Genomic DNA, 13,365 nt, shown 5'->3' on the forward strand with positions numbered 1-13,365 from the left:
AATACTAGCTGTGTTGCCTTGGCCCCAGTGAGCTTGTGTCAGCTGGATGCAGAGAGGAGGTCCAGGCTAGATTTTAACTCTCTCATGGCTGGAGATGTCAGGTCACAGCTGAGCTTGGCCCAAGTGTTGTCACGCTAACCCTCTGAGGTTGGCATTTTCCATCCCTGCAGCATTCTCCTTTTTGGCAGGGGCAAGCAAGGAAAGATGGGATCCCAAATCCACCTTCTCTTCCAGCTGGGTTCCACTCAACCATCAGGTACTCAGCACATCTAACTCTGCCTGGTGGGTTTTTTTAATCTCAAATCTAAGTATTAAAGTGAGTACAGCCTGGCTGCTGGCAATGGAGGGATGTGATTTTTATGGCAGCGGAGGTCCTGCCAAGCAGTTCCTAGCACATGGTCACTCCGTATCCCATAAGGAGTGTGTGTGAAAGGCAGCAAGCTCAGCTGCCCTTCAAGGGGGAAGGGGAGCAGCGAGGCATGGTAGAAGGGTCATTACTGAGTGATATTCACAGCTGATTTTTTGGGGGTTTGGCTGCCTGGACCGCAGGCTGTGAATTGACGATACTTCAAGTCTGCGTGTGGTGATGTGGTGCAGAGAGCTGGTGTACAGAAATAAAGCTACCAGCTGCACTCGCTTCGCTCCCAGCCCTAGCAGTTAACCCTGCTGCTACATCACTGCAAATAGAAACATGGGGACAGTCAGAGTCCAAAATACCGAGGCGAGCCTCCTTGCAGGGGTGTTATTTTAAGATGCAGCCAGCGCTTGCACCCTGCCGCAAGCTACGTGTGTGGGCTCTGCAGCGGGAGCAGGGCCAGCGGAGGGGGGGCAACTCTGCTCAGTGAGGTCTGGTCCAGCACTTGTCCCAAGGCTCACTGCACCTCGAGTCTACCTGCCCAGGTTGGGGGGTTGAAATAAATGATGTCCGACTTTCTGTAGCTCCGCCTCCTCCCCTTGCCTGGCCACGAAGGTACAGCAGCGTCCAGACGCAGCCGGCCCTCGCTCATCCCCTGCCAATCGTTTGACCTCCCCAGCCCCTGCCATCTACCCAAGCCAAATGCCACCCCTCTGCCATCCCCATGGCGGGGCCCCCGCCCCGGGTGCTAAACACAGAAACAGCTGCCCGGTGCCCTGCCTCCACGGTGGAGCCCAGGGACCTCTGAAGATGCCCCCCACCCCTGCCCAAAGATGAGAGGGGAGGATGGATGAAACCCAGTCCCGCCCAAATGATAACCAATGAGGGACAGGATGAGCTTAGTCTGTGGTGCTGGGTCAAGGGAGGAGCAGCCCTGGACCCCATGCTCTGGGGTTGCTGTACCCAGCTCCCCAATCTAAGCCCCTGGACCCCACTCCCCTCCCAGAGCTGTGGAGAGAACCCAGGAGTCCTGGCTCCCAGCCCCCCTGCTCTAACCCACCAGACCCCACTCCCCTCCCAGAATAGGGGAGAGAACCCAGGAGTCCTGGCTCCCAGCCCCCCTGCTCTAACCCACCAGACCCCACTCCCCTCCCAGAGCCGGGGAGAGAACCCAGGAGTCCTGGCTCCCAGCCCCCCTGCTCTAACCCACCAGACCCCACTCCCCTCCCAGAGCTGTGGAGAGAACCCAGGAGTCCTGGCTCCCAGCCCCCCCTGCTCTAACCCACCAGACCCCACTCCCCTCCCAGAGCCGGGGAGAGAACCCAGGAGTCCTGGCTCCCAGCCCCCCTGCTCTAACCCACCAGACCCCACTCCCCTCCCAGAGCCGGGGAGAGAACCCAGGAGTCCTGGCTCCCAGCCCCCCCTGCTCTAACCAACCAGACCCCACTCCCCTCCCAGAGCCGGGAGAGAACCCAGGAGTCCTGGTGCCTGGACCTGCCCCCCACCCCGACCCTGCAGTGAGGGGTTAGCTCCTCCCCCTTTCTCCAAGGGGAGGGGGCGGGGCCCTGGCAGGTGGTAAACACAGCGCACGAGCCTGGCTGAGGGGAGGGGCGGAGCCGCAGCAACCGTTGGAAAACGGCGGGAAAAGAAAGCGCGGGGGCTGGGAAGTTTCAAGACTCCCCCTCCCTCCTGGGAGGTGTCAATAGGCGCCTGTGTTAAGGCCCCCCCCCTCCCCACACCTCTCTGGGCACATAGGGCCATGGAGGGGAGTAAACAGGGTGAGAGGAAGATGGGGCAGGGGGGGAATGGCCCTCATGGGGTGGACAAATCACGGCCAATCCCACGATGCCCTTCCAGAAGGGTGATCCCACAATGCTCTCGCTCACCCCAAGGGGGGGCGATCCCACAACTCCCCGCTCCCTCACGCCACCAGCGGAGTGATCCCACAGTGCCCTGCTGCTCGCTCACGCCAAGGGGGAGCGATCCCACAGTGCCCTGCTGCTCGCTCACGCCAAGGGGGGGCGATCCCACAGTGCCCTGCTGCTCGCTCACGCCAAGGGGGGGCGATCCCACAGTGCCCTGCTGCTCGCTCACGCCAAGGGGGGGCGATCCCACAACTCCCCGCTCCCTCACACCACCAGCGGAGTGATCCCACAGTGCCCTGCTGCTCGCTCACGCCAAGGGGGAGCGATCCCACAGTGCCCTGCTGCTCGCTCACGCCAAGGTGGGGCGATCCCACAACTCCCCGCTCCCTCACACCACCAGCGGAGTGATCCCACAGTGCCCTGCTGCTCGCTCACGCCAAGGGGGAGCGATCCCACAGTGCCCTGCTGCTCGCTCACGCCAAGGGGGGGCGATCCCACAGTGCCCTGCTGCTCGCTCACGCCAAGGGGGGGGGGGTGATCCCACAGTGCCCTGCTGCTCGCTCACGCCAAGGGGGGGGGGTGATCCCACAGTGCCCTGCTGCTCGCTCACGCCAAGGTGGGGGGGGCGATCCCACAGTGACCTGCTGCTCGCTCACGCCAAGGTGGGGCGATCCCACAGTGCCCTGCTGCTCGCTCACGTCAAAGTGGGGGGGGCGATCCCACAGTGCCCTGCTGCTCGCTCACGTCAAGGGGGGAGCGATCTCACAATGCCCTGCTGCTCGCTCACGCCAAGCGGGGGCGATCTCACAATGCCCTGCTTGCTCACGCCAAGGTGGGGGGAGATCCCACAACTCCCCGCTCCCTCATGCTACCAGCGGAGTGATCCCACAATGCCCTGCTCGCTCATGCCAAGTGCGGGACAATCCCACAACTCCCCGCTCCCTCATACTACCAGCGGAGTGATCCCACAGTGCCCTTCTCTCTCACGCCAAGGTGGGGAGGCCAATCCCACAGTGCCCTGCTTGCTCACGCCAAGGTGGGGGGGCGATCCCACAGTGCCCTGCTCGCTCACGCCAAGGGGTGGGGGCGATCTCAGTGCCCTGCTTGCTCATGCCATGAGGCAGCGATCCCACAGTGCCCTGCTCCCTCACACCATGGGGTGGCAATCCCACAATGCCTTCTCCCTCTCGCCATGGCAATCCCACAGTGCCCTTCTCCCTCATGTCATGGGCCGGATAAATCCACGGCAACCCCACAGCGTCCTTCTCCTGCACGCCGTGGGGTGGATAAATCCCCCTAGAAAGCCCAGTTACAAGCCTGAGCTGAATCTTTTGTACAACAAAGCAATTTCTTTGGTTTTTTTTTCCTCTTCCCAGTTCCCAGCGACTTTGCACCCAAGGCAGAGGAGCTGCTATTGCTGGTGAAACAACTGCAGGATGGTATTTGGGAGCTGGGTCTGGTGGTTAGTGCTGGGAGCCAGGACTCCTGGGTTCTCTCCCCAGCTCTGGGAGGGAAGTGGGATCTAGGGGTTAGAGCTTGTGGGGCTGGGAGCCAGGACTTTATCCTTGGCTTGGGGGGAGTGGGATCTAGGAGTTAGAGTGGTGGGGCTGGGAGCCAGGACTCCTGGGTTCTTTCCCTGGCTCGGGGGGGAGAGTGGGGTCTAGCTGTCAGAACTGTAGTCTGTGAAAGAGGTCTCTTGTGTCCTTTTCCAGGCTCTACCAGTGACTCTCTGTGTCACTTATCCGTGCCTCAGTTTCCCCCCCCCCCCCCCCCCCAGTTAAGTGAAGGGAGAAATTACCCCTCCCGCCCAGGCACACTCAAAAAAGCATAGGGTGAAGGACGCGTGTTAGGAACACAACCGGGCGTATCCTTCTCTTTCCCCTTCCCTCTGCAGCAGGGACCCTGGAGCCCCGAATGGACGACCTGGTAGGAAGGATCAGCAGACTGCAGCGAGGTGAGGGGCAGGGAAGGCAGGGGGTCGTCCCCTCCTGTTACGGAGCACACGGGGCTGCAGCCCGCTCCCCCAGCACCCCTTACTGCCGTGCCAGCCTGCTACTGGGCCCCCCAATGTCAGCCCCTCTCTACCTGCCCACAGGAGCTAGATCCTGCTCTCACTGAGAGCCTGTTTACATGGGGGGACACTTCACCCCCAGAGCCACGCTGCTGCCCCCGCCGGGGGACGCGCCGGCCCAGGAGCTGAGGCCGTTCTCCGGTTTAGCTTCTGCGGCTTTGAAAGCGGTGTGTAAACGAGCCCATGGATTCAGAGCAGGGACTGTGGATTTCACCCAGTGCTGCTGAAATCAGACTCAGGCCCTTGGTAACGCAGGGATCTGTATAATCCATCCATCCCCATGTACGCCTATCTTCCTATAGCTCTCTAGGCCCACACTGACCCCTCCCTCCCTCCATCCCTGTACACACACCCCACTATCCATCCCTGTACTGACCCCCCCTCCCTCCCCATACACACACCCCACTATCCATCCCCGTACTGACCCCTCCCTCCCCCCATCCATCCCCATACACACCCCACTATCCATCCCTGTACTGACGCCCCCTCCCTCCCCATACACACACCCCACTATCCATCCCCATACTGACCCCTCCCTCCCCCCATCCATCCCCATACACACCCCACTATCCATCCCTGTACTGACGCCCCCTCCCTCCCCATACACACACCCCACTATCCATCCCCGTACTGACCCCTCCCTCCCCCCATCCATCCCCATGTACACCTATCTTCCTATAGCTCTCTAGGCCCACACTGACCCCTCCCTCCCTCCATCCCTGTACACACCCCACTATCCATCCCCGTACTGACCCCTCCCTCCCTCCCTCCCCCCATCCATCCCCATACACACACCCCACTATCCATCCCCGTACTGACCCCTCCCTCCCCCCATCCATCCCCATACACACCCCACTATCCATCCCTGTACTGACGCCCCCTCCCTCCCCATACACACACCCCACTATCCATCCCCGTACTGACCCCTCCCTCCCCCCATCCATCCCCATGTACACCTATCTTCCTATAGCTCTCTAGGCCCACACTGACCCCTCCCTCCCTCCATCCCTGTACACACACCCCACTATCCATCCCCGTACTGACCCCTCCCTCCCTCCCTCCCCCCATCCATCCCCATGTACACCTATCTTCCTATAGCTCTCTAGGCCCACACTGACCCCTCCCTCCCTCCATCCCTGTACACACACCCCACTATCCATCCCCGTACTGACCCCTCCCTCCCTCCCTCCCCCCATCCATCCCCATACACACACCCCACTATCCATCCCCGTACTGACCCCTCCCTCCCCCCATCCATCCCCATACACACCCCACTATCCATCCCTGTACTGACCCCCCCTCCCTCCCCATACACACCCCACTATCCATCCCCGTACTGACCCCCCCTTCCTCCCCATACACACACCCCACTATCCATCCCCGTACTGACCCCTCCCTCCCTCCCCCCATCCATCCCCATACACACCCCACTATCCATCCCTGTACTGACCCCTCCCTCCCCATACACACACCCCACTATCCATCCCTGTACTGACCCCTCCCTCCCTCCCCCCATCCATCCCCATACACACCCCACTATCCATCCCTGTACTGACCCCCCCTCCCTCCCCATACACACCCCACTATCCATCCCCGTACTGACCCCTCCCTCCCCATACACACACCCCACTATCCATCCCCGTACTGACCCCTCCCTCCCCCCATCCATCCCCATACACACCCCACTATCCATCCCTGTACTGACCCCCCCCTCCAACCCCACAGCCCCGCATCCATCCCCAGCCCACCCCCCACTATCCAACCCCATACTGACTCTTCCCTCCCTCCCTCCAACCCCATCTCACCCCATTCCCTCCCTCCCTCCAACCCCATCTCACCCCATCCATCCCCATACACACCCCACTATCCATCCCTGTACTGACCCCTCCCTCCCTCCATCCCTGTACACGCACCCCACTATCCATCCCTGTACTGACCCCCCCTTCCTCCCCATACACACACACCACTATCCATCCCCGTACTGACCCCTCCCTCCCCCCATCCATCCCCATACACACCCCACTATCCATCCCTGTATTGACCCCTCCCTCCCTTCCTCCCACCCTCCATCCATCTCCATACACACACCCCACTATCCATCCCCATGCCGACCATTCCCTGCATCCATCCCTGTACAACCCCCATTATCCAACCCCATATTGACCTCTCCCTCCCTCCCTCCAACCCCACACCACCCCATCCATCCCCATACACACCTCTCCATCTATCTATCTATCCATCCATCCCACCTCACACCACTGCTCCAGCCCCTTAGACATCCCTCTCTCTCTCTCCCCACACCCTCACCCCTAACCCGTTTGGTCTCTCCTTAGCTAAGCAGGCTCTGAGCCAGGAGCTGCATGAGGGGCAGGCGCGCAGCGAGGAACTGCAGGCAGAGCTGGAGGAGCGTAAGTCACCCCCCCGCCCAGCACCGCTCCCTGCGGTTCACATTGCACCTCAGGTCCTTTGACCCAGATTCTCAATGGTGCCTAACTCCCCGTGGCACCTAATACCTTTAAGGATTTGGGCCACGGCGTCTTCTGAGCTCTCTGGCAGCAGGCCCCTTCACTACCCAGCTGCATGCTGTGGGGGGCTGGACCCACCCCCTAGCGCCAGTGAGACACAACCCCGAACCCAGAGGATATGGGCCCCCAGCCTGGTTGTTTCTCCCCCCACGCTCTTTTGCAGTGAACAAGGAGAAGTCGAACCTGGAGGAAATCTGCAGCCAGAAGCAAGGTGAGAGCAGGCCTTTAGCAACTCGGCTGAGTGACACGAGGACGGCTGGACAGCCGGGATAAAGGCACTGACCACTTTGGTCCCGCACTTTGAGATCCACTGATGAGAAGGACTCGAGACGAGACGGGCATTACCATTACCAGCGGGTCACACGGGCGTTAACCTGCATACAGCCCGGGATCCAGCCTTAACCACAATCTGCCCCCCAAACTCCCTGTGGGCCCCCATGCCAGTCCCCTCTATTTCAGAGACTTCCTGCCTCTCTGCTCATTCTCTCCCCTGCCAGGGTTGCTGTGTGCCCCCAGGGGCGTTGTGTGCCCCCTGTGACCCCACCCTCACACCAGGTACCCCGATTCCCCCCGCATCCCAGGGCCTCTGTGTGCCCCCCATTCCCCCTCCCATCACACTAGGGTCCCCTGATCTCTCCCCATCCAAGGCCTTCTGTGTGCCCCCCATTCCCCCTCCCTCACACTAGGGTCCCCTGACCTCCCCCCATCCCAGGGCCTCTGTGACCCCCCCATTCCCCATCCTCTCATACCAGGATCCCCCAGTCTGCCCCTGCCAGGGGCTCTGTGTGCTTCCCCAGGTCAGTGGGAGCTGCCCAAGGGCAGGCCAGAGCGAGCACCCCATGGGGAGTGGGGTGGCCCCAGCAGGGATCAGCGCACGGTGTCTCTCAGGGAGCCGTGTCCCCTCACTAACATGCGTGTCCCTTCCAGAGGTCCTGCGGACCCTGCAGCTCCGCTGCCAGGAGACGGAGGTTGAGGCCCAGAGGTGAGAGGGGGATAGGGCAGGGGTTGGGGCAGGAGGGAGGGATGGACAGATGGAGGGGTATGTATGGGGATATAGACGGAGACTGAGAGACACAGAGAACCATAGAGAGAGAGAAGGACTCCTTGGTTCTGTCCCCAACTCTGGGAGGGGAGTGGGGTCTAGTGGTTAGAGCAGGGGAGGAGGAGGCTGGGAGCCAGGATGCCTGGGTTCTATTCATGTCATGGCCTGATACTGGGCCAGGTGCTTCTGCTTCTCTGCCCGCTTGCGGGGGGTGGATAGATTCACCTGGGGAAAGTGTCTTGGGATCCCCCGCGGGCGAAGAGTCTCGTGCCCTCGTCTGGGAGTCAGGCCGCCCGGGTTCACCAGGCTGGGCTGCTCTTGTTCGCCCCGGGCAGGCAGCAGACGCTGTCCCAGGATCGGAAGCAGAGCATCGAGGAGCTGACGGCAAAGATCCAGGAGGAGAAGCTGAAGCAGAGGAAACAGAGGTACTGGCTCCCGCCCCCCTGCAGCGGACTGAACCCCCAGCTCTGTAAGCGGGAGTTGCTGCCGCTCCAACACACTCCTGGAGATGGGCATGTGTCATCCACAGCACCCCACAGGCGCACCTACACTCCTCCTCAGTCACCACGGGCCATGAGCAGAGCGGGCAGTGCATTCTGGGCTATCCCGCTGCCCAGAGTCTAGATGCTCCCTTCTCTCCGTGAGCTCTACGCCAGCCCGATCCTCAAAGTAAACCCCTTAGAGGGTCTGGGGCGTCCATCCTAGGGGCAGCCCCTTGTGTGCCAGCCGGGCCGAGCCATGGGAAAGTGCTCCGAGAGAGGCCAGGGTTGCACACCCCAGTGTGTCCACTAGCCGCCTGGCCTAGGTGTGCAATGGTGGCATCTCGCCGAACGGGCTCCCTCCTGCAGCCTGAGCCTCTGCCTCGGGTTCCACACCCTAGTTTCCAGGAAACTAACGACAAATAATTAACCAGCTGCCAGGCCCATAGTGCAGAGGTGACAGTGCTCGGCCTAGTCAGTCCCGGCTTTGCCACAGGCCCTCGCTTGCCAGCGCCTGCTCACCAGAGGGAGGAGAGTCACTCTGGGGGGGTGAATTCAGCCCTTAGTGTGTCTCTCTCTCTCTCACACACACACACACACACACACACACACACACACACACACACACAGCAGCGCTCATCTCCTCCTGCGGGGTGCAGCAGGGACACAGACACACAAACACACTCACAGAGAGCAGGGCTCATCCCCCGCAGCAGGGGGACACACCCACACCCACCGAGCAGGGCTCATCCACTGCAACTGGGGACGGCAGTGACACACACACAGGGCTCGGCCCCTCCAGCAGGCGCACACACACACACACACACACACACACACATACGCAGGGCTCATGTCCTCCAGCAGGGGGCAGCAGGGACATACAGGTACTGCACTGTATGTAACACACTCTGTGTGTGTCTCTGCTGCCCCCTGCTGGAGGGACCAGCCTGCTGTGTGTGTGTGTGTGTGTGTGTGTGTGTGTGTGTGTGTGTTTGTGTGTCCCTGCTGCCCCTGCTGGAGGGGATGAACCCTGCTGTGCGTGCCTGTGAGTGTTTCTGTTGTGCACAAAACTCTCTGCCCCATGGCAGCCCCTCACCCTGTGTTGTTTCCAGGCTGGAATTTGAGCAGCAGCTGGACGAGCTGATGGAGAAGCACAAGACCCTCCAGGAGTGCCACGTAAGAGCCATTGGGGTCCCCTGTGGTGTTCCTGGGTGCGTGGGGTGGGGAACGCCCCCCTAGGGACAGATTGTGGGACACAACCCTACTGGGAGGGGACATGGGCACGTGTGGGAGGGATTGGGTTAGAGCAGGGAGTCTGACTGGGAGCCGGGATTCCTGGGTTCTCTACCTGGCTTTGAGGGGGGCTGGGAGCCAGGACTCCTGAGTTCCCCTCCCCGGCTCTGGGAGGGGAGTGGGATCTGGGGGGGGCAGGGGATGGGAGCCAGGACAGGGGTTGAGGACTCTCGATGCTAGCAGAAGCCAAGGATGTCCACGGTGTATGTCCACGGTGTTGCGCTGTGGCAGCATTCCGGGGAGGGACCTGATATAAGGCCTCCGGGGGCAGGGACACTGCTCTTTAGCTGGTACAAGCTGCGTCTCCCCTCGGAGACCAGGCTTCAGTCTGGGACAAGACCCATCTACGGGGGGTTAGCATGAGGGAAGGCCGTGGACGCTTCTTCCTCCCCATGGCAGCATGCTCTGTGGTGAATTCCCTCCCCCTCCTCCTAGAGCATGGAGAAGCTAGCTGCCGAGATCTGCAGCATGGCTGAGAGCAGGGAACGTTTGCTGAGCGAAGGTGATGAATCTCTCTGGGCCTCAGTTCCCAGCTGTAAAATGGGCAGAATAATCCTCCCTCGGGTCTGTCTTGTTTACTTGGAGCGCAGACGCTTGCGGGCAAGGACCCTCTCTCGGTCGGGGTTTGGGCAGCGCCCGGCACGACGGGGCCCTGATCTTGGTCGGGGTCTGGGCAGCGCCCGGCATGACAGGGCCCTGATCTTGGTTGGGGTCTGGGCAGTGCCTGGCATGATGGGGGGCCCTGATCTCGGTCGGGGTCTGGGCAGCGCCTGGCACGATGGGGGGCCCTGATCTCGGTCGGGGTCTGGGCAGCGCCTGGCACGATGGGGGGCCCTGATCTCGGTCGGGGTCTGGGCAGCGCCCGGCACGATGGGGGGCCCTGATCTCGGTCGGGGTCTGGGCAGCGCCTGGCACGATGGGGGGCCCTGATCTCGGTCGGGGTCTGGGCAGCGCCTGGCACGATGGGGGGCCCTGATCTCGGTCGGGGTCTGGGCAGCGTCCGGCACGATGGGACCCCGATCTTGGTCTCTGCAGACATGTCTCAGTCCAGGAGCTGGGCCCCACCTGTTCTCACTGAGATCCCAGCACCCGAGTTACGCTGCCCCGTGATGCTGTGTCTGTCATTTGCCCTAGACAAGCTGATCCAGGACAACCTGGCCCAGGTCGAGAAGCAGCTGGACTCCCTGCCCCAGGCAGAGGCAGCTCCCAGCCAGGAAAGGATGTTCCTGAAGAGCCAGGAGGCCAGCAGTGCCCTGTGAGTGCTGAGTGCCACCAGCCCTGTGCCCGCCACCGGGGGAGCAGTACTGCATCGATACACCGCGAGCAGGACTCCTGGGTCCTATCCCTGGCTCGGGAAGGAGAGTGGGTTCTAGTGGTTAGAGCGGGAGCAGATGGGAGCACGGACTTCTGGGTCCTATCCCTGCCTTGAGGAGTGAGGGCAGCTTAGGTGCTGCCATGAAACCATCCATCTAGGCTAGTGCAGAGAGTGCCTTGGGACAGCGCTGGCAGAGGTCTGCCAGGGAGAAGCATTTGGCAAGGGGATGCAGAGAGAGTCGTTCCCAGCACAGCCTGCCTTGGCTGGGGAGGGTTGCTGTCCATCACTGAGGCGTCTGGGCTGTTCACTGCCCTCTGTTGTCCCCAGGCAGCTGTTCCAACAGGAAAACAAGAGAGCGACCGAATATCTGGAGGCAGCTTCGCGCCGCCACTCAGAACTGCAGCAGAAGTTCAAGAGGTGAGTGCAGGGTGGGCTGGGAGCCAGGACTCCTGGGTTCTCTCCCAGGTTCTGTGAGCTTGGCGCTGCAGCTGCTGCTTTGCTGTGGATCACAGTCAGTCCAAGGCCCCGACTGGTTTGTCCAGGAAACTCCCCTGGCACTTTTTGGGCCTTCTTTGCCTGGCCCAGTCCCAACTGGGTCGAGGGCACTCCACCTCTCTCCACCCTCCCCGTGTCTCCAGTGGCTTATGGGATTCCTCACTGTCCTGATTGCTCTGCTCTGCTGAGCCGCGGCTGGTGCCCCTCCAGAGGTGGCTGCATTTCTCTGCTGGGAGGAAGGACCCTGCCATAGCCCTTGTGCCATATCCCTTCCTCCCTGCGAAGGGCTCGGATGCCCTGGTGACGGGCCCGGGCAGGCGCTCCCGTTGTTTGACTATAACTGTTATTTCTGGTCTCGTTCAGGCTGACGGCCGAGCTGGAAGCCCAGCAGGTGAGGATGGTAGCGCCAAAGGGAAATCTCTGGTAGGGCGCTGTGCTGTGCAAAGGGGCAGGGCTTGGCTAGCTTGTCCACCGGAGTCTGCGGTGCTGGACCCCCGTGACCGGGACATTGCCACATGGACAGAATACACCCCTGATACGCAGAGAGAGGGGTGTACGGGAAGGATGTATGGATGGAGGCGTGTGGGGGGGAGGGAGGGCTACCTGGACGTGTGTGAGGCCTGGCTGGCTGGAGGTGTGGGAGGACTGACTGGCTGGCTGGAGGTGTGCAAGGCCTGGTTGAAGATGTGTGAGGACTGGCTGGCTGACTGGAGGTGTGCGAGGCCTGGCTGGAGGTGTGCGAGGCCTGGCTGGCTGGAGGTGTGTGAGGACTGGCTGGCTGGCTGGAGGTTTACATCGCCTGGCTGGAGGTGTGCGAGGCCTGGCTGGCTGGCTGCTTTCCTGGCTCTGGGCTCCTGCTGGTGCCCGAGTCCCCTGGGAGGCTCAGCAATCGCTCGAACCCCTTTGGTTATCCCAATCAAGATGACAGCCAGGGGGCTGAGCGGCCCCTGGGGCTGGGACCCATGGCCCTTCCTTCTAGGCTGCTAGCCGAAATGCCCAGCAGTGCAGTGGGGCCAGGCTTGGGGCCAGGCCTGGGGCGAGGCGATCGCACTCAGGGTGGGATTCAAGGTCTCGTGCCAGTGTCTGAGCGTTCTCACCCCGCCGTGCCCACCGTCCTGGCTAGGGGGGCAGGCTGACCCTTCCAGATCTCCCCCCATAAGCCCCGCCCTGTGCTCTGTCCCACAGCAGGAATCCGGGGGTGCCCCGGCCAGCATGGAAACAGCCTAAAAACCACCACCCCGCTGCAAGAGCCGCGGCTCCTAGAACAGCCCCCCCCGAGGATCGGCCTGGAGTTGTCACCTCTGGATGTATCGGGCTCCTTGTTCTGAATAAAAACATCCTTCCCTGCTCCCCCTGCTGGCCTCTGCCCTGTTATTGGACGCAGGGCGGGCGCAATCTGTCCCGTTTGGCGGCCCACCATTGAGGGAGGCTGGGGATCCCGCGGGGAGGGGTCAGGCAAGCCCCCCGAGAATGATCAAAGGGTTAATGAGAGACGCCAGGGCTCGGTCTATTTAGCTGAACAGAGAAGGGGGAGGGGTGACTTTATCCCCGTCTGTAATACTGCCTGGAAGTTGACCTGGACCAATTCAGCCTGGGAAGAAGGCGTCAGGTTTTAATGGTGGGAGGAATTAACCGATTTCCCGAGGGGCACGGTGGATTCTCCATCACTGGCCGGGGCTCAGTCGAGACTGGGTGAAGCCACCTGGCTGCATCAGTCCCAGCTGGCACCATTGGGCAGCCGCGGGTGGTCACGTCTGTGCCAGGCAGTCTCTGTCCCACGGCGGGGGCTGCTGCCGTTCTGGGGTCCCAGGGTTGTGAAGCGAGTGGGAGCTTCCTTGTCAGACTGCCTTGGTTTCATACGGCGCTAGGGGCCCTCTCCATGTGGTCAGTGGTGCACTGACACCCGGGTCCCAGTGCAGCCCCCG

The 13,365-nt window shown here is 61.8% G+C and overlaps 1 protein-coding gene across 1 annotated transcript; it reads left to right on the forward strand.

Moving 5' to 3' along the window:
- Positions 1 to 1,939: 1,939 nt before the first annotated feature.
- LOC114021741 (synaptonemal complex central element protein 1) lies at positions 1,940 to 12,790 on the forward strand. The gene is made up of 13 exons (XM_043534428.1): positions 1,940 to 2,133; positions 3,597 to 3,659; positions 4,115 to 4,174; positions 6,625 to 6,699; positions 6,980 to 7,027; positions 7,744 to 7,798; positions 8,194 to 8,283; positions 9,450 to 9,513; positions 10,066 to 10,132; positions 10,765 to 10,885; positions 11,273 to 11,362; positions 11,804 to 11,831; positions 12,626 to 12,790. The coding sequence occupies exons 1-13, from the start codon at positions 2,115 to 2,117 to the stop codon at positions 12,665 to 12,667; spliced, it is 822 nt and encodes a 273-aa protein (XP_043390363.1). The 5' UTR covers positions 1,940 to 2,114; the 3' UTR covers positions 12,668 to 12,790.
- The last annotated feature ends 575 nt before the right edge of the window (positions 12,791 to 13,365 follow it).

Source organism: Chelonia mydas, chromosome 23 (genome assembly GCF_015237465.2).
Source record: "Chelonia mydas isolate rCheMyd1 chromosome 23, rCheMyd1.pri.v2, whole genome shotgun sequence".
In the NCBI taxonomy this organism is placed as follows: domain Eukaryota; kingdom Metazoa; phylum Chordata; order Testudines; family Cheloniidae; genus Chelonia; species Chelonia mydas.

Bases quoted from the DNA above. Each gene is read 5' to 3' on its own strand.
- LOC114021741 (XM_043534428.1), top strand. The intron at 7,028-7,743 runs GTGAGAGCAGGC...TGTCCCTTCCAG, and splicing joins AATCTGCAGCCAGAAGCAAG to AGGTCCTGCGGACCCTGCAG. The intron at 9,514-10,065 runs GTAAGAGCCATT...CCCTCCTCCTAG, and splicing joins AGACCCTCCAGGAGTGCCAC to AGCATGGAGAAGCTAGCTGC.